Raw genomic sequence first — 21,304 nt, forward strand, 5'->3', positions numbered from 1 at the left:
CGGATTGGACCGTGCTGTTGGTCCCGTGGGGCCCACCACGGGTCCCGCTTTGATAATATGAACCGTTCAATGTGTAGAACTCGTTGAGTACTATATGCCTATAAAAAATCACGTTAATCGGATATCGAGAGCTATGTGATCAAATCAGTTTTGTATAAAAAAATGGACGTTGAATAAATTAACGGTTGACAAAAATCTGTTTTGATCACATAGCTATCGATATCCGATCAACGTGATTTTTTACAGGCATATAATACTCGACGAGTTCTATATATTGCACGGTTCAAATTATCAAAACGGGACCTGTGGTGGGCCTCTAAGGGCCCAACAGCGCCGTCCAATCCGATTAAGGACTGGACAGAAGCCATTCCCTATGAAAAAATTGATTCAAAATTGTGTAGAAAATTCTCACTTAGGCCAAGTTTGGCAAGTCCAGAATAAGTTAAAAAGTCAAAAAGCTACTCAAAAAGTTAAAAAGTTAACACTATTCACTAAAAGCCAACAATCTCGGCTGCACAACTCCCAATTCTAATTTTCTCTTACAAATCAATTTTTATAACTTTTTATTACACATTTTTTTATAAAAAGTCAAAAAGTTAACCCAAACATCTATATTTTCTTCCTCAATTTTTTAGTTCAAAAAGACAAAAAGTACACTTGTTTATGACACCCCAAACAACCTCTTAATAGCTAACATTATCATACTTTAGTCACTTGAATGAGTTAGTTGTTTCGATTATTATTTTAACAAAAAGTTTTAGAATTAGTTGCATTTGAAGAGTATTAAGAAACTTTATATATATATATATTTATATTTTGTATGAATAGATAAAATAAAAAATAATTTTAAAGTATATAGATAAAAAAATAAATTAAGCAAAATAATAATAAAAAAAACTTGAGTATAGTCAAAGTTACTCTAACGTGGTGCAAGTAATTTGCTAATTCCAAAGTACCGTCACTTCCTTTCCTATAATTTGCTGATTTTCGAAGAGCAACATCACGAGCTTTCCTCGTAGTACAAATCGTCCCTTTTCTCTCATCCCAACTTTCCTATATAGGTCAGTTCGATGCCCTCTCTCTCTCTCTCTCTCCCTCTCTCCCCTTGAATACTGTTTCGTGAGCTCATTTCAGTTCATAGAGATACACATTTGGTAATCTTCAGTTCATTTGGACTTGTGTTGATCACTTTGTTAACCAAGGTTTCTTTTATTTTTGTGTGTATACATATATGTATGTCTATGCAATGTGGTTTCTGATTGTTGGATAATTTTGTGGGTGATTGGCAATGCTTTGCACTAAGATTCCCAACGATGGACATCATTGGTTTCTAATTTTGTGGGTAATTTACCTTTTTATTTTATTTTATATTTTTTTTGGACCAGAAAGATCTTAGACCTAAAATGTTTAGACTAAGAAAAATTTCAAATTTAGAGTACTAGTTTGTAGCGTTTAATGGCAATGCAAGTTCAGATTTTGATTCGTTCTGATATGTTATGAGAGCTGGTAGTAGCTTTTTTACTCTCCATTTGCGTTCCTATGAATACTGTTCTTAATTTACTTATCAAAAAATGGATAATGGTTCTTAAGCAGCTCTTTTCAAATTGTATTCAGATATTGGGTGAGATGAGACTTTCTGGGTGGATTTTCTTGGCAATTTCCTGGGCATTGGTGAGCCTTGAAGGTGCAGCTTCTCATCGAGATCAGCCTCTTTCTAGAATTGCTATTGATAGAGCAGTAGTTGCTCCAGAGGATCGGGCTTTTGTTAAAGCCTCGCCTTCGATTCTTGGATTAGGAGTAAGCTTCCGATGCCCTCTGACAGACTTCAGATGACCGTGCTTTTGCCATTGATAGACTTCATTCGTCAAAGTTTAGTTCACTGATGGAGAAAGAAAGACACGGTTGCAATAAATTTTTCTAGTGATGCACTTATTGTGCCTCTTTTTCCTAATTCACAGTGGTTAAATTTTTTTATAGATCCTGAATTTTCATTTTCTACCTAGGACTATTGGATGCAAGGTTCACACAAAGAAAGCTAGAAAAAAGAAAAAGAAAAAAAGAGGGGCTAATTTTATACTAATAAGATGATTCTTCTCTGTTCTAGGACCAAAACACTGAATGGGTGACTTTAGAATATAGCATTCCAAACCCATCAATTGGTGACTGGGTTGGTGTATTTTCTCCTGCCAATTTCAGGTAAATTGAATGCCTTTGTATGTTATAATTTATTTATTTCATTATTTATTTTTAAATTTAATGTGATCTCAAAGGAAATATTTGTATTTCGTGCTTTCAGTGCTTCCACCTGTCTTCCGGAAAATCCAAGAACTGGTCCTCCGTTCTTGTGCACGGCACCTATTAAGGTTTTGTGCTGTGCTGCTTTTCTATGAAATTCTTCTATGGATTCTTAGGCTGCTGCCATCCTGTTTAACTCAACAAAAGTGGCTGCAAAATTTGAAATTCACTATATCACTTCTTGTGCAGTATCAATATGCAAATTATACCAATCCCAAGTATAAAGACAATGGAAAAGGGATGCTGAAGCTTCAATTGATCAAGCAAAGATCGGACTTCTCTTTTGTTCTATTTTCAGGCGGATTATCAAATGTATGTTTGCCTTGCTCACCATTACCCTGAAATCTGCATGGTTCTATTGGCTGTTAAGTTTTCACAAATGGGGCAAGGATAGAGAAGCCCTCAGTTTTACTTGTTGACTTGTTAATTGTTATGTTTGACATTTTTTTAGTTGATTGGTTAGTTGGCCACAAACTGTTTGATAATTCACCTTGTTTGGTTTCAATTTCCTGAATTAAATTTCTGAAAATTGAGTTTTTTGTTTTTCCTTTTTTTCTGTTTTAGTGAATTTTTTTTTAATATTTTAAGGGTTTTTTATTTTTTATTTTATTTACTTTTAACTGCCACCAGATAGATTCTAAAGGCTGCCAAACTTCTCCCAAACTGGAAAATTTTTGGAAAATCTTCACAACTCAATTCAATGTGTGTTTTTTAAAAGAATTTTTTTTAGGTCGTCTCTCAAGTTGCTTGAACTAAAGTTTTCCAATTGAAAATTATGTATAGTTGATTCAGAATAAGTGTTTTATCTTTTGGTCTCATTTCTCCAAGAACAATAGGGAGAGTGATGATGCCACATTTCCTTGTATCTAAGATGGGAGCTACTCAATTCATTGTTTGTTATGATTATCTATGGCAAACCTAACTCTGTCTTTTATTCATATATATTATTCCTTTTTTATTTATTTTTTCTTGTGTCTTTTTCTCTCTTATTTGATTCTTTTATGAAAATTGTGTTTCCTCTTGCATGCTAGCCATTTGTGACCTCTGTTACAATTTAATTCTGCTAGCTTCTTTATGAAACAGCCGAAGCTGGTGGCAGTGTCAAATACAATTACTTTTGCAAATCCAAACTCACCAGTTTACCCGCGTTTGGCACAAGGAAAGATGTGGAATGAGGTAAGTCTACTTTTGCTGTTAGTTTAGTCCCTAGGGTTTTTATATGATACTTAATGAAAGTAAGGGAGAATATATATCAGATAGCTAAGCGTTTGTTTGGTATCGATTTCATTTTCAATGTTTTTATTTTTCTTGTCTTTTGGAAAAAATCGATGAAAAGTTCGAAAACACTAATCATTTTCCTATTTGTTTTTCAATTTCTTGTGAAAACAATTTTGAAAATTTAGAAAACAGTTTTAAAATGTTTCCATAAAGGCGGTGTTATTAGGAAATTTTCCCAAAAACAGTTTGCCAAACTTCCTACCTCCCTGTTTTCAATGTGTTTTAAGTATTGCGTCAAACAGTAACTTTTTTAATCTATTCCTATGTTTGAATTCTTGAGTTCTGAGGTGTGTGAGAGCCAACCCATACCATTCATCCAACAGATCATTGATCCCACCTCTTCTAAAGCAAAAAAAATTCAATTGTTGGCAGAATTGTGCCTTCCCAATACATGCCTAGGACACTCTTTAAGGTTATTTGTTATCTATGAAGCATGGGTATGGGCACGGGTAGTACGATATGGGTACGTCGATACGATCAAATCCAAAAAAAGTGTACGGGTACGGTTTGGAAAGTTTGTAAAAAGTATTTATTTTTAATTTGGAGTAATGCAAAATTTGATTAAATAGTTTAATTTGTTAACATCCAACCTACAATTAACATTTAATGCTAAAAGTAAAGGTATAAATCAAAATTAAATGTCATCATATTAAATAAGTTACAAACCATAGCTTAATTTTAAAATCGTGCTAAGCATTACACTAAAAATAAAAAAGAAGTCTAGTGGAAGCAATTTTATCTTTGTAGTAGAAGAAAATATTGTTTCAATTGAGGTACGGTATACTGGGCACATTTGGGTAAGCCAAAAATTAAGAAGAAAAAATTTGAATATGTGTTTCGTGTACTCGATACGTATGCAGAAGTATCATACTAAGTATCACACGCCAGAAGTATCCAGTATGGGTATGGCGGCATGTTTGTCGAAGTATCCGTGCTTCATAGTTTGTCCTCTTTATATCAGGCTTGCATTTTCTTGAGAAAATGATGCTCTTTTAATATACTCAGATGACAGTGACTTGGACAAGTGGATATGGAATCAATGAAGCAGAACCTTTTGTTGAATGGGGTCCACAAGGAGGAGAACAAAGGCAATCCCCAGCTGGAACATTGACTTTTGACCGCAACAGCATGTGCGGTGCGTAATACTTTTTTCTTTTAATTTTTCTTGTAAGCTATACTTGGTTATGGATTGAAGTGTATGAATTTTTTACTATAAATCAAACTTATTTGGGTAACATGTTTTCACAAAATTTTCAAAAGTTGGATGTCAAATGGAATAGTTTGACCTCAACAAATCCAAAAAAAAATAAAAAATAAAAATAAAAAAAGAGATAAATGAACAATATGAATATCTTTTTTTTTTTTGGAGCCCATGTAATGGCCCAAGTGGTCACGAAGAGGCAACGTAAGTCCCAAGAGTGTGAGATTTCAAGTTCGAGTTTACGGAGAGACGTTGGCTTGCATTGTAAGCTAACTCTACTAACATACTAAACGCTATGTTGTGCCCAAAAAAGAAAATTTTAGTTTTATTTTTTATTTTTAAAGATTTGATTAAAATTAAAACTAAAACTAAAACAAAAAATATGTTTGGTATACACATGTTTTAAAAACAAGTGAAAGGGGTGACTGGCGGGAGGTGGTGGCCGAAGATGGTTGTCAACGGTCAGAGATTGTGCTAAGAGGTGGTTATCGGTTGCCAGGGTTGGTTTCTAGTCACCAATGGTGGGAAATGGTCGGCGGTTGCCAAATGTGATTGCTAGTTGCAGGCAGTAATGGCCTAATTTCTGATCGTTGGAGATGGCAGTCAACCACCAGATATGGCGATTGAAGATCATGGCCAAAGATGGTTGCCGGTTGTGAGATGTGGTGGTCGGAGAAAGTCATTGGCGATTGTGGCTGGAGGTTAGTGGTGGCCGGATGTGGTGGCAAGTGGCGATGAGCAATGGGTGGTGGCTGGAGGGGATGGGAGGAGGAAGGAATGAAAACTTTTTTCATAAACAAGTGAACCAATTTTTTGTGATTACAAAAATATAGTAAATTTTGTAAATTGTTTACAAGTTTTAAAATATGAAGTTTTGTTTCTAGTTTTAAAATTTTTTGTAAATATAAACGTTATGAAATAGGCCCTTTATATGGTGTACATCTCTGTTTCATATATTTATAATGCATATCGTTGAACAACAGTATTTTTAGATGTGTAATGTAATGCTCATTGTAGATTTTAAAATTATAAAAAAACAGTGTGCACACTTGATGGGTGTGATTGAATTCAAAATGTGAAAATTAAAACATTTTATAAATCTGAAAAAACCAACAGTTGAGAGGTTTTACAAAAAAAAAAAAAAAAACCCTGAATTTTGGCATAACTGCCAATGTACTGTATATTTACCCATGTAACTTCTATAGGGGTATTTTTGGAAAAGCCGAAAAATGGAGACATCAACACCAACTCCATGCTGGTCCATGTCCGTATCTGCAAATCATATATTTGAATAAAAATGCCATAAAATTATAATGATTTTGAGTACATGTTATATTCATTGTTTTGTTATGTCCAAAATTTAAAGGATTTAGTAACCCTAAGGGATTGTCCTGGTGGTAAGGCCTTGGGTCTTAGGAGTGTGCTCCCTAAGGTTCAGAGATTGAAACTTGTTAGGTGCTAACAATTCCTTGGGGCTATCGGATTGGGAAAAAACCCTTGAACTAATCGTGGTGCACTTGCGTAAACTCCTTGCTGAGGGCTTGTACTCCCTTGGGGATTAGTCGGGCTTTGATTTGGACACCCCAATACCAATAAAAAAAATAAAAATAAATAAATAAAGGATTTAGTGGTTTTCATTTATATGTTCCCATAAATCGGATATAATAACAGCATAAAAGGTCATTTAGCACCCCCTTCTGGTTTATGGGAAGCAGAATGGGTATTCTAGGGAACCTTTTTTGTTTGTTTACTTTATTAACTTGGTTTAAATTAACCGAATGATTTCACAGCTGACTTATTGGGTAGGTAATTCATTTTGTATCGTCTACATACAGATGCTCCAGCAAGAACAGTGGGGTGGCGTGATCCTGGATTCATACATACTAGTTTTCTGAAGGAGTTGTGGCCTAATTCAGTGTATGTCAGATCTTATGCTTGCGTATGATAATATTTTGAACCTGTCAAGAGTCATCAAATCTCTTGGTACTTTCATGACCCAACCCTTTGTGAACCCTTTGCTCCTACTTCCATTTCTTAAAATCAATTCCAAATTTCCCGCCTTTATTAATTGAAACCTTTATGTGTTATATTTTATGAATAGAAGTGAAAGCAAGTTGAATTTTTTTATCCCAAGTGTAACAGGTCATCCTTGCTACCTGTGGAGTTAATTCAACTGATGATTGAAACTTACATATCAACTGTAATGCTCAGAGAATCTCAGATTTATAGTTATGTGTTTTATACCTGAAGTCCTGAATGTAATGATCCTGATTAAATCATAAAAGGTATATATAATGTGTTATTAATTTGGAGATTCATACATTAACCAAGTTGTTGTACCTTTAACATATGTTCTTTCCTTTCCATTTCTTTCCTATTGATGGTTTTCTTGAAAGGTTAAATCCAGATTGTAAGCTAGATGAGTTGCATTGAAGATAGAAAGTGCTACTCTACTCAATGGGTTACCAAGGAGTTTTGCTGTCAGTTCTTCAGTTTTACTTGCAATTTAACACCAGATATGTTTCACATCAATTATGCAGATATACTTACAGGCTGGGGCATAGATTGTTCAATGGTACATACATTTGGAGTCCACATTACCAATTTAGGGCGTCTCCTTATCCTGGTCAAAACTCTCCACAACGAGTAGTGATCTTTGGAGATATGGGAAAGGTTTGAGAACTCACGTGACAAACTCTACTATGCATGCTGAAACATATCATTTCATATATATCTAAGTTCTAAATATGACATTGTTTTTAAAATATCTATCCCCATAAACCTATATAGGCATTTAAGACACCAAACATGTAACTACATGGTAGCTGTTAGAATGTGTTAGAATATTTCCTATTTTATTCTGTTGAATATTCAGTATTCTTATTTTATGCCTTATGGCACTCCTGTAATTCTAGTGATGATTTAGCCTCCGTTTGGGAAGTGGGTTGGCTTTTTGGCTACCTGGGGCTAAAAAGCCTGGTTTGGGAAAGACTTTTTGGCTTTTTGGTTTTTTTGACTTTTTTTGTAAGAGAGGAGTGTAATGATTATGGGTTGGATTTGATGTTTTGTTTTTTGTGGCTAAAATAGCCTATTTTTTTTTTTGTGGCTATTTTAGCCCCTAACCCACCAAAACCAACTTCCCAAACTATGCCTTAATATAAAAAGGGATGAGATACCACTCATACCTCTAACTTTTCTCTTCTAAAAAATAACATGGTATAAAAGCCACTCTAAAACCCTAGAAATCACAACCCTATAGCCACCTCCACACCACCACCGCATCACCACACCAGCCGAAATCCACACCACACCAAATGTCATCCCCTTAGGGTTCCGACAGTACCAGTCATAGTCTCCTAGGGCCCCGACAGGCCTAGTTGCAGCCTCCTAGGGCTTCGCCAGCACCCTAGGGCTCGTCGGAGCCCCCCTTTTTCCAACCCAGGTCTGTTGGCAGCAGGCTTGGAGATTCAGTCGGGTGGGTTTTCCACCCTTCTTAGGCTGCCGACAGCCACTCAGGACCTTTTTGGTTCAGTCGGCTTTCTGGTTCAAGTCGACTCTTCCTTCTCTTTGGTTCAGTCGACTCTCTCTCCTCAGTCGACTGTGTTGGCTCTGTCTTGGGTCTGGGTTGAAGTTCCTTATTCGGTAATCTCATGTAATTTTGTCTTCTCTCTGCTTTGTTTTTTTCTGTCAAAGGAAAAAAAAAATGTTCTCTTAAATTACTTTTTTTTGTTCTGTTTGGTATATTTCCCCCATCTTCCAGGTTTGTGATTAAACTAGTGTTTGTTGTGAGGGTTCTTTAGTAGAGTATTCATGGCAGAATTGACTCGTGAGTATACTACTTCACATGCTTCTTAGGGCGTGAATCCTGGTTTGCCTACTACTATGACTGATTCCCTCAATCCTAGCCAGAAAATCACCACCTCTCTCTTTAATGGTCAAAATTATCTAGCGTGGTCGCGGAGTTTGACTATATTTTTGAAGAGCAAAGGGAAGCTGGGATATGTTGATGGGTGCGTTCAGGCTCCCAGTTCCACAGATCCAGGTTATGATCATTGGGAGATTACCAACTCTTATCATGGGCTGGTTGATACATTCCATGGTTCCGGAGATTGGTGAGGGATACTTGTTTATGGACACAGCACAGGATATTTGGGAGGCTGTGGCCGCTTAGTATTCCCGCAAAGGCAATTTTTCCCAAACTTTGGAGTTGTGATGCTCAATTGACCGTTCCGTCCAAGGTAAGATGACTATCCTCCAGTATTTTACTTTCCTTAGTAATGGGTGGAAGAGACTTGATCATCTTCAGGGCTACAAGCCTGTCTGTCCCATTAATTCTGCTAGGTATCAAAAATTTGTTGAACAAGTGCGGGTCTTCAAGTTTTTGGAAGGTCTGAATGTGGAGTTTGATCCTGTTAGGAGTCGTGTGCTGGGTATGGATGTGCTTCCTTCTCTCCAAGAAGCGTTTGCTTATATGCAAAATGAGGAGAGTCGTCGTTCTGTTATGCTTCCGCCTGCCTGCCCTAGTTTCTACACCCTCTCGAGATGGGAATCGTGGTTCTCGTCCTCCTTTTGAGAATGATACCCTTTTTAGTGACTATTGTCGTCGTGCTCGCCACACCTGTGAGACTTGTTGGAAGTTGCATAGGCCGCCATCTGGGGGTCGTGGAGATCGTTCTGCGTCTCGAGGGGATCGCTCGGGTCAGTCTAGAATGCTCGGGTTCATCATTCTGATACAGTTGAGCCACAGTCCCCTGCTCCGGTTGTTTCCTCTGCTGATATCTCTGGGTTTTCTACTTCTGAGTTGGAGGTTGCTCTTCACCACTTGTTAGACCGTCGGGCATCTGGTTCATCTTCAGGTAACTTTGCCCATTCATGTAACTTAGCTTCTTCTACAAGTGCTTTCCTATCTCATCAACTGTTGCCTTGGATTATCGATTCTAGTGCTTCCGACTATATGTCTGGGTCTTCTGATTTGTTATCCGCTTATACCCCTTCTTCAGGACAGGATAAAGTTAGAATTGCTGATGGTACCATTTCTTCTGTGTCAGGAAAAGGTGTAATTCATGCCACTGCTTCCCTGCCTTTGTCTTCTGATTTGTAATATATTTGGCTCCTAATTGACCCACTCTTAAAGGTTATCAAATGCTCATCTCTCTTCTTATACATAGTATTGGCAACCACTAGGTCAGAAGTCAACACAAAATCTAAAATACTTTCTCCAGCCTCATTTCTATCACCAAAACCATACCCACTATGCACTCTCTCATACCCTAGTTTATCTACTCCTACATGGCCATTGAAATCACCACCTATAACTAGGTTTTCTTCTACGGGTATCTCCTGTAGTACCTCATCCATTTGGTCCCAAAAAACTCTCTTAGTTTGATTATCTAATCCTACTTGGGGGGCATATGCACTAATAACGTTCACTATATTCTCACCAATAACACGTTTAATGAACATAATCCTATCGTCTTTCCTAATGACAACAATTACATTTTTTATAAGACTCTTGGCAAGTATTATTCTTACCCCATTCTTGTGTCTATCATTGCCACTATAATATAGCTTAAAACCGGTATCCTCTATTTCTCTAGTTTTCTCACCCGTCCACTTAGTTTCTTGTACGCAAGTTATATTAATTCTTCTCCTAATCATGATATCCACCAATTCCATAGTCTTACCAGTTAAAGTTCTTATATTCCATGTGGCTATCCTAAATCTATAACCTTGGATTAGTTGCTTTATCCACGCTCGTCCATAAAAAAGGCGAAAACCTTTGCTCATTCTTCACTGCACCTAGGCGTTGATGCGGCGCCCCTTGCTCACTTTTCGAAACACCCCGAGGTAGGCGCAACGCGTCACTTAAGGGGAACAACTTAGTATTTAATCGATTCAAAGTATTAGGCTTCATGTCATGAAGGATCCGAATGGCTTTTTTACATGTTGGTTGTCGGCTACCTAACACACAATCCTTCTCCTTTATCCGAGCTTGGGACTAGCGGAGTTGTTAAGCAACCCCAGCCGAGTTTTTTCAAACTTGTTTATAATTTTTGTTTTAAAAAAAACATTGAAAAAAAAAAATCAAAAAACTCAACTAAATTTTTGTATAATTTATTTTTTATGCAACATAGTTACCAAAGTGTCATTTTTCCATCCAAAATTGGACAGTACTTTGTTTGGGGAGTAGATTGAGAAAAATTACAAACATTAAGGGCCAAAGTAGGAGGAAGGAATACTTTAAGGGCAACCAAAGTGGGAAAGTTTTTAAACTTAGGGGGAACGTTTAATTTACCCATTTTCATGCCATGTTGTCGCTGTCCACGTGGCGCCACGTGGCATTTTCTGTCCAAAATTAGATGGAAGTTTGTTTTGGGAGTAAATTGGAAAAAATTTCAAATGTTAAGCGCCAAAGTGGGAAAAAAATATTTTAAGGATGAGAGTGGGAAAACCCTAAAACTTTGATGTAGAATGATTAGGGCAACAACAAATCTGGGCTTTGGGGGCTGATTTTAATTGGATTTTATGGCAATAAAAATATAGGGGACAAGTAGGGTTTGTTTTGGGTAATAAATGGTTTAACCATGAAAGCTGAAATTTTGGGGCTGTGAACAGTGAACAGTACTTTAGGCTGTTAAAAGTGCAGGAAATAAAAGAGGGAAAGGACAAGAAAAAGATAGGTCTAGGTATCACACTTAGATTCTATAGAAATCACACCTAAGGTTAGGGTTGCATCACACAAACCCAAACAAGTTTCAAAGCTCTCAAAATTCTATAAAATATCAACTCTATTGAAGTATAAGCTATCGCTTTATATAGAATTTGGAAACTTCCTATACCAACTAGAACCAAAAAAAGAAACTATTATAATATCTTTGACTTTCAAAATCATTTCAAGGCCAAATAAGAAATATAAATAAAATCCAATTAAATAACTTGACTTACAAGATGATCCATGGGCGACCCCCTACAACCCATGACAATAATAATGAAAATTACTAAAATACCCTTCATCTAAAATTCCTAGAAAACATAAAAATAGTCATAAAATAAGACTAATAATACTAGACACATAATTATATAAGATTCCTAATAATTTCTCTTTGAAATCATGCCAACGTCTAAATATTATCACTTCTTTGAATTTAGTCTTCCTTGAGCTTCTTATGCTCTGCATCAAACTTAAGGGGGCAAAGTGTAATTTACCCAAAATAGTTATATGTTTCTTTGTGTGTAAAAGTACTTAATGTCCAGGCTTTAAGTTTACTAATAAGTGCTAATACTTAGCTGCAGTTTTAAAGTATTCTTTTCCATTTTCCACCTTGCAGGATGAGGCTGATGGCTCTAATGAATATAATAATTTCCAGCATGGCTCTCTTAACACTACTAAGCAACTCATTAGAGACTTGGAGAACATAGATATAGTGTTTCACATTGGAGATATTTGCTATGCAAATGGCTATCTTTCGCAGTGGGATCAATTTACTGCACAAATTGAGCCAATTGCCTCAACTGTGCCTTACATGGTTGCGAGGTTTGTTGGAACTTTTTGCAAAAATTGTTAGAGCATATAAATACTGAACTGGATGATTTTGGTGGAGCATATATTGTGTTGGTTGATGATTTATCTGTGCAGCGGTAATCATGAGCGTGATTGGCCGGGAACAGGTTCCTTCTATGGGAACATGGATTCAGGAGGAGAGTGTGGTGTCTTAGCCGAGACGATGTTCTATGTTCCTGCTGAGAACAGGGATAAATTCTGGTATGGGACACATTATAATAACAACTAGTTAGATAGTTGTTTTAATTTTAATTTTTTGTTTAATATGCACATATATAGGCATATATGTTTAAAGATTTTACTTTCTCACATTTTGCCTTCCACCACTTGATAGTACTCTCTCTAAATTCTACATTTAAGTAGAGAACATAAATGTAGGCCATCTTAAATATAAATGTAGGCCATCTTAAATGATTTATGTGAATTCTGTAGAATCGTTGAATGCATGAACTACAGTAATATCGCAAATATTTGAACAACTTCCGATGTAGGATGGTGTATTTATTGTTATTAATTTCAGAAGGGCAGCACAGGCGCAATTTGGTTAGGGGGTCCAGCTTTTCTGCAGTTGGGAGAGAGGACTGGACCCCAACAGTGTGCTTTGGTGTGCCCTACTCGGGCTACATCGATATTCTGAGCTGTTTATTTTTATTTTCTTTTCTTCTGTGGAGATGATCCATGAAAAAAATTAAGATTGATTTGATAATTGTATGAGTTGAATTTTGTAATAAGGAAATAAAGTTGAATATCGAGAGAGAATAGAAACAAAAAAGATGAAAGAAAATGTTCTAAGAACACAAATGATTAATGTAGTTTGGCCAATATTGACTTGTGTCCATGCACACAAAGCTCTATGGGTTACATTTTTTCTATTTTTTTTGGGTAAGTCATAAATAAAACAATCAAATATACATGTGTACAAGAGGCATACCCCAGGAAACAACATGTCAATACAATTTCCAACACCACCCCACTAAAATAGTTAGGAGGGATATCAAACAAAGCACAATAGTTATCATAATGTGTTGCCAATGTATTATGCCCCTAGGAGCGATATGTTGGCAACAATAACAAATGATACATAAACCTAAGTTTTGCTCATTCCACCACCAAACTAACAACTGAAACAACAAACAAGACCAATGGGCACATCGTCTGTAAGAACAAGCGCAACCAACCATACCCCACGAATTGTCCTCGCAACCCCTAGTCTCTACAACGACTAATAAAGAGTCTCGATTCCCCATAGCAATGACCCGCTGATAAAGAGCCTCAATTCCCCATAGCAGTGACCCTCTCAATCACTCTCAAGTCATGTCGGAAGTGGCATAAGAACATCACCTATCTGTCACATGAAGCTGCATGGTCAATTTTAGGAATACAATGAACTGATCTGAAATAGCAGACAAGGCCTACGGTACTCAAAAACAAACACCACCTCATAGCCAGGACATGCCATGACATAGAAGAAAGAATCTAGCCCCATGGAGGAATCCTAGCAAGCACAACATCTATAAACAGTGAGTGTCCGCCAAACCATGCCAACTGCCCTCACATCTCTCAGTCTCTCCCACGGCTAATCAAAGAGCCTCAATTCCCCATAATAGTGACTATCAAGCCATGCTGGAAGTGGCCTCTGAACAAACCAGATTGAAATCCCTTCAATTAATGAATTGAGAGAAATCAAAGATAGCAAAAATCATGATAATCACAAATCATGAGATCTTCATATATTCTAATATTTTCCGTATCTTTAAGAATATGCTCTTATCTTCAATACTCACCCTTCAAGTTGGAACACAGAACATTTGAAGTGATGTGTCCAACTTGAACTTGAACTTGAAAATAGGATGATCATCACAAACAGTTACAATGAAGTTGTCAAAAAACGGCAACAATTGTGATTTCTCCCCTCAATAACGACTTGGAAGAACCTAGGTAAGGAATCAACATCTTGCAATAAAGAAATGTGCATGGAATCAACTTCATGCAGACACAATACACACATAATCAACATTGTGCAAATAGAGATTATTCTCTCCCTAAATGACAAATTGAGGGAGAAGCAACAAGAAATAGCAACAACTGAACCTTAACAAGCTTCAAGAACACCAAAAAACAGCCAATCTAGAGACCAAAGCAACACCCAGGGAAGGGTTTCCAAATACAGGGGTTCATAAGCCCAATCAGCACCCAAACAAGGGTTTTCAAGCCCAAATAAAACAAAGGGCATCAACAGAAGCAGCAAGAGAGACAGTTGTCGTGAAGAAAACCAGCCGGCAACCAAGGATGGCTTGGCAAGCTGAAGCCTATCAACAAACCATGACCACAAAACCACTCTAGGGATCAAATCAACACCTAGAGAACATGTACCTCAAAAGAAATCAATTGGGTAGGACATCCAAGCACAAAACCACCAAAATTGAACAATAATGAGTGCTGGAAAGCAACAAGGCAGTAAACAAACTAGGAGGAACTCCTTCCTTTGCCAAGTTGACACCCAAGGAAGAAAAACCAATGAAGAAATCAAATGGGAGAGAGCAGGAGAGCAGAATGAAATAGGGCCAAAAAAAGGTCTGAAAATACGTCAAAATTCGGAAGGGTGGGATCAGATGCTTCGATACCAAGTTGAATTTTGTAATAAGAAAATAAAGTTGAATATGCAGAGATAATAGAGACAGAAAAGATAAAAGAAAGAACACAAATGGTTAATGTGGTTCGGCCAATATTGACCTACATCCACACACACAAAACTCCATGGGCTCCATCTTTCATTCATTCACTTGATTATCTTGATTACATGGAACACCATAAAAATAGAATAAGAGATACAATCAAGGGGGAATATGAAAAACATGGAGAGTAGGAAAAACAAGTTTTTTTTTTTCACAATCCAATGCATAATTCACTTGTACATCCATTACTTTGTAATTATTTATCCTACACCATGTTTTTGATATTTCCCCTACAATCAGATCCCTTCAGTTCAGGGATTAAGAGAAATTAAAGTTAGGAAAAATCATGATAAGCACAAATCATGAAATCTCCATATATTCTAATATCTTTAAAATCTTTAATAATATAATTTTATCTTCAACAGTATGCACATGATTCCATCAAATTTGTCTTTAAAAAATAACAATAAAATAAAAATAAAAATGAATGGCAAGTATATTTTGAAAATAGACCATCCATCTTTTATTCATGGATAATGTATACACAGGCACCTAAAAACTGAATGACTCAAATCATTGACATGGACCTCGTATAGGTCCCATAGACGCATATTGTTTTGGTCCTGTCATAACTGGAAAGAAGTTGGACCATTGGTTAAAATTAACTGATTTTTTTTTTTTTTTTTTTTTTTTTTTTTTTTTTTGGGAATTGGTATGGAACTATATTAAAGTTGTTCACTATGGATGTTAATTTTACATTTAGTTAATCCTTTAACCTGTAGCCATTTGATAATACCTATATTGTACATACACAAATATGCTTGGCTATTCATTAAACAGACTGTATATCATCAATATTTGGATCAACACCCCAGGTAGAATAGTTTAGTTATTGCTTTGCCTATTGCAGAAGCACGATGCATACTTATTGGGAACTTCTAAATGCACCCGCTAAATTCCTCAGTACATCCACTTCATGCATCACAATTCTTGGACCATATGCATAAACTCTTGTACCTTAAAGATGATGTGGTTCTACTGAGAAATTTGGTGGGTGCAATTATAGGCTCCCATACTTAGCATCATCTTTTATCTCAAGATCATTATTTAATAAATTACACCGACACCCCTTGTATACTTGTGAAATAACACCGTCACCCCCTTTATTCTATTAAATATCACTCCCCTCCCTTCTTTTTGATATTAGAGTATCAATCTCATCCATCCGTGAGTCAACCGTTTGTTGACCAACGAAAATTGCTAATCCCAACAAATATATTTCATGCCTCCACTTTCAATGACCACCCAGCAGCTCCTTCCACTCTCATCCTTCATTCTAGCTGAAGGAAAAAAATTCTAAGAAACGAAAAAATTAAAAGAAGAATTAGCCATCCACAACTCCCACCACTCCCATCCTCTAGTCTATTCACCCCCCCCCCCCAAAAAAAAAGAAAAAAAAAATTAAAAGAAGAATGAGATGAGTTGATCAATCAGAACAAATTAGAACAAAAATTAAAAGAAGAATTAACTTAAGGCATTTCATTAGATAACTAAAAGCATACTTACAGCTTGAATTGAATGTAAATGATCATGTAGACTATAATAAAAACAAAGACATTTTGCGGTTCACACATTTTATCAAACAATAAATTGGCAAAGAAAAATGAAAGAACACTTAAATTATTGTTGAAAGTGTATCATGAAAATTATACAATGTGAAACAGAGTGGTGCATTGTAATGGCAAAGGCATGTGAAGGAGGTCCTTCAAGCATCTTCAAAACTCATGGCCTTCACTAGCCCCTTCCTCCATCAGAAACCACCTTAACCCACCACGACACCTCCACGCCCATAGTTCAACCATCCACAACCCAAACCACCAGCCCCTCCATACCCACAATTCCACACTCTTCAACTCCCACTGCTCCAAACCCAGTCCTATCCCCATCCCAACAACCCAAAATGAACCGAATTATACACAATTTAACAAGAACCTACAAAATCATACATATAAATCAAACCATATTTCGGTGGTTTACAGAGAATATGGTAAAGAAGAGAGAGATGGTGGGTCTGTGGCTCATGGTGGACAATGAGCTTCCATGGACGATGGGTTCACTGTGATTGCATGGACGACTGCGGAAATCCTCATTGGGGCTGCGTTGGGTTGCGCTGGTGGTGGATGATAAGGCTACGCGGCTGTGACAAACACAGTTGCAGATGAGAAGAAGGTGACTGTGGATGGGATGCTGACAATCATTGCTGACAGAAAATCAGTAGAGCAATTGTCGGCAATCATGCTTGCAGATGAGATGGATGACTAGTCTGGTTTAGACGAATGGCTACAGCAATTGTTCGTTGGCCTGATTTAGGACAAATATAAGAAAGAGGGAAAGAGAGAGAAGAATAAAGAGAATGGTCCATGATGGAGTTGTGAGGTAGTGGGAATGGTGGTTCAGGTTCAGAAGGTGAGTTGTGTCATATTAATGAAGAGAAAAATAGAGAGAGAAGAAAGAAAAGGGCTGCAAAAGTGTATGGGAGGGTGGGATATTATGATCATTTTATCATGTCATTTAACTGAGTTCTCTGACAAGGGAGGTCAGGGTGATTTTGGATAATAAAGAGGTGACAGTGTGATTTCAGAATTATATAAGGGGTGTCACTGTATTTTACCCTATTTAATATCTTTAAAAACTACTTCACACTCTTGCTCATGTTTGTTGTGTCCACAGATTTTCTTCTTGGCCATAGAAAATTAATTTTGAAATGATTTATATGTAAAATTAATAAGCGTCCAACCTCAGTGCACATTCCACCAAATTTCCTTCGTTTCTAGATTTACAAGGAACTACTGGCTCAAGTGCTATTATGTTCTTGCTGCCAGGTATTCCACTGATTATGGCATGTTTCGATTCTGCATAGCTGATACAGAACACGATTGGAGAGAGGGAACGGAGCAATTTAACTTCATTCAGCACTGTCTGGCATCCGTTGATAGACAAAAACAACCGTGGCTGATCTTCCTTGCGCATCGAGTATTGGGTTATTCTTCTGCTGATTGGTATGCTGATGAAGGATCCTTCGAGGAACCAATGGGGAGGGAGAGTCTTCAGAAACTTTGGCAGAAGTACAAGGTTGACATAGCCATCTATGGCCATGTGCATAACTATGAGAGGACATGTCCCATTTACCAGGTATTCTTAACTACACATCAAATGATTGAATGCTCTGTTTATATATATATAGATATTTTTCCTGGAACCACTCTAAAGAAAAGTTGGCTCTCATCTTTTGTTCCATCTAACTTCCTAAACACCCTGAAAGTGGAAATGTCTTTTGGACAATTTTTAAGTTTGCTTGCTTATACTTGCTACTAGCCTACAACTCTGATTGCTTTCTTGGGAGAATGACTTTGTATGACCAGAAAAATGGTGTTCTGGAGGTGTAGAGGGAAAAGATTGATATAAGACAAAAGCTTCACTAAAATAATTTCTTCGGATGCACAAATGTTATGTTTCCAGTAGCTGAAAACATGTGTTACTTTATGTTTTGGCAAGGTGTGCCATGGTTCAGGTTCTACCAAAGAAAGGATAAAACTGAAAGGGAAAAGGAAGTTCAAGAAATTTGCTATTAGAAATAACTAAAGAAATGATTATTGAGAAATCATAGCAGAATATTTTGTCTTTCTCACAACATCAGGGGTTTGTTAAGCTTTCACTTAATACGGAATAAATAAAATATTTCAGATGTTGATTTAAATAAAATCAACTTGTTCTACTCTCTTACAAGTTATAACTAACATTTTGGTGGTGGTATTTGTTTTTGTTGCTACAGAACATTTGCACGAATGAAGAGAAGCACTATTATAAGGGCAGCTTGAATGGGACAATTCATATAGTTGCTGGGGGCGGTGGAGCAAGCCTTGCGGACTTCACTAGCCTTCAAACCAAGTGGAGTGTCTTCAAAGACCATGATTATGGATTCGTAAAACTCACTGCATTCGACCATTCAAACCTTTTGTTGGAGTACAAGAAAAGCAGGGATGGGAATGTTTACGACTCATTCAGAATATCACGGGATTATAGAGACATCCTGGCCTGCACTGTGGACAGTTGCCCGAGTACAACACTGGCATCTTGAGTTTTAAATGCCCTTCCCTTCCTTGCACACTGAATGTTAATTTCACAACTTGGTCATGTGTAGTGTGATCTATGCAAACAATTGTTAGGTAATTACATAGTGGACACAAGTTTGTCAAGGTTAACCATCATGTTGCATACAATATGAACATATAAAGCGTGTAGATCACGACAGATTTACTGGCATTTAGCCAATGCTTCACTTGGCTCTGGACAGGTGTAGAGCGTGTAGACCTTAGACTTTTAAGTTGTAACATAACAATGGCTATATTAGGGTTATTAGGGGGCATTTCCCTAAATAAGCCAAAATAATAAAGGAATTCCTAAACTAAGCCTAGTTTTGGAAGAATTTCCAAAATGAGCTAACTCGCGTTTCACAATCGTGAGTTCAACACTTTTCCACCCCTGTCGTGCGAAACCTGCCAAATTTGAAACTCGCTGTTACGAAACGCGAGTTTAATTAAATTTTTTTTCCTTTGAACTCGCTTTTTACAAGAACGATTTCATCCCAAAAAATTTTTGTGCTGAACTCGCTTTTTGAAACCACGAATTCATCAAAGAATAGATTTCTTCTGAACTCGTTGTTCATAACCACGAGTTTATGATGAACTCGCTATTTGTAACCACGATTTTAGGGTAAATATTTTTTCTTTAAGTGAAATCGTGGTTCACAACCACGATTTTAGAACTTATATTTAACCCCCCCAGTCCCGTGTTTTGCATTCATGCTTTCTCCTTCTCCCTCTGCTGTCTCTCTCTCGCTCTTCGCGAGTTCAACACTCTGTTCTCTCTCGAGCTACCTGCTCTCTCTCTTTGGAGCTCCCTGCTCTCTCTCTCTCGAGCTCCCTCTGATTGATTCAGTACTGTCTCTCTCTCTCATTGGTATGGCTTCTATCATCTACTTTACTGTGAATAAATTAGATTTAGAGTTTATATTTGTGAATATATTTGTGTTTGTGAAAATATGAATAAATTATGTGAGAACCCGAATATAAATATTAAGTAAATAATTAGATAATAATAATATTACAATCTCAAATATTTTGGTGGTGAATTCTAATGTGCAAATTAAATATTATTGGAGGATCTTTTAATTAATTTTAAACCTAAAATAAATTTATGGTAAAAGCATTTAATTTAGAGGCAAGATTTATTGTAAAAAAATTAAATAGAGAAGAGGGTGTGACTGGAACTCTACACCACAAAATTTATAAGTTAGGCTCTTACCATTTGAGTTGCATGTAACTTATATATGTATTTTGTATATTTATCTATTTATTTGACCTAAGTGTGCCCACCACTAGTATAAAATAAAATAAACACAAACCCTAACTCTTGTTATAATTGTTTTCCACAACACTAGCAGCCCTTGCAGCCGTGGGTTTATGAAGGAAAGAAAGGGGTTTTTTAATCATCAAGATTATTGTTGTAGCCAAGAAGGAGAGCTTTGGGTGTGTTGTGTTGTGTGGCCTCCTATGTTTTCTTCTCTTCTTTCTTTGTTCTTTATCCTAATAATATTGTTATTTAATTCATTGATGGAGAGGTTGTAGGTTTATGTATTGTGTATATAGATATTCTATTAAGAAACTTGAGGAGCTAAATTTATGCGTAAAGATTGGGTGTAATTTTCAGTCCAAAAATTCTGTGCAAAGTCACAAATTTTAAAAATCAAGAAACCATATCAAACGGATGAATTTCGAACTGAAATTTTTACAGTAGATTAATTACATATTGAATTGCATATCTGAATTGTTTCATAATTTTTGGGATTCAAAATCCATATAAATGGAGGTATTCAAGTCTGTCCAGGAAACCAGTCCGAAACAGTAAATTCGGGAGTGTTGTTCTCTTTGGGTATAAATCCAAAAATTATCAAATTAGTGTCATTAGAACCAGTTATGAGTTTAGTTTCGTACGTTTTTGGTCTTGCATTGATTGCTCGTGTATATTAAGAGAACCGTCAATTTCTTTAAAGTGCTGCAGAAAACAACCTGTTTGGATATAATAAATTGTAGATAATTATTTTGATAAGCAAATCAAGTGAAACTAATTGGGTTTGAAACTTAGGATATATTAGATCATATCTGGAGGTTTTCGGAATTTTTTGAATAGTGTGGAGTGGGTTTTGTAATTTTCAAAGTTAGCGAATAGATTGGA

At 36.5% G+C, this 21,304-nt stretch overlaps 1 protein-coding gene and 1 long non-coding RNA gene across 5 annotated transcripts in view; both read left to right on the forward strand.

Moving 5' to 3' along the window:
- LOC145802018 (uncharacterized) overlaps positions 1-21,304 on the forward strand; it is a 275,004-nt gene that overhangs the window by 246,286 nt on the left and 7,414 nt on the right. The gene's annotated exons all lie outside the window — the stretch shown is intronic.
- On the forward strand, positions 918-19,333 carry LOC114261173 (putative inactive purple acid phosphatase 1). 4 transcript variants are annotated; one of them, XM_082894185.1, is made up of 13 exons: positions 918-1,061; positions 1,615-1,797; positions 2,105-2,196; positions 2,297-2,363; positions 2,485-2,607; positions 3,379-3,471; positions 4,579-4,708; positions 6,610-6,691; positions 7,315-7,447; positions 12,103-12,308; positions 12,411-12,536; positions 17,893-18,202; positions 18,843-19,333. In XM_082894185.1, the coding sequence occupies exons 2-13, from the start codon at positions 1,627-1,629 to the stop codon at positions 19,146-19,148; spliced, it is 1,839 nt and encodes a 612-aa protein (XP_082750311.1). In that variant the 5' UTR covers positions 918-1,061; positions 1,615-1,626; the 3' UTR covers positions 19,149-19,333. The 4 variants fall into 4 exon arrangements, with proteins under 4 accessions (XP_082750311.1, XP_082750310.1, XP_082750309.1 ...); XM_082894184.1 differs by having other exon boundaries at positions 978-1,154; XM_082894183.1 differs by lacking the exon at positions 918-1,061 and adding an exon at positions 1,201-1,342.

This window comes from Camellia sinensis, chromosome 11, assembly GCF_055761805.1.
Source record: "Camellia sinensis isolate YWXY chromosome 11, ASM5576180v1, whole genome shotgun sequence".
NCBI classification, from domain to species: Eukaryota; Viridiplantae; Streptophyta; class Magnoliopsida; order Ericales; family Theaceae; genus Camellia; species Camellia sinensis.

Excerpts from the sequence above, each read along its gene's own strand:
- LOC114261173 (XM_082894183.1), top strand. The coding sequence starts at position 1,289 with ATGCTTTGCACTAAGATTCCCAACGATGGACATCATTGGTTTCTAATT. Across the intron at positions 3,472-4,578 it reads AAGGAAAGATGTGGAATGAG|ATGACAGTGACTTGGACAAG; the intron begins GTAAGTCTACTT and ends TAATATACTCAG. Across the intron at positions 12,309-12,410 it reads GTGCCTTACATGGTTGCGAG|CGGTAATCATGAGCGTGATT; the intron begins GTTTGTTGGAAC and ends TTATCTGTGCAG.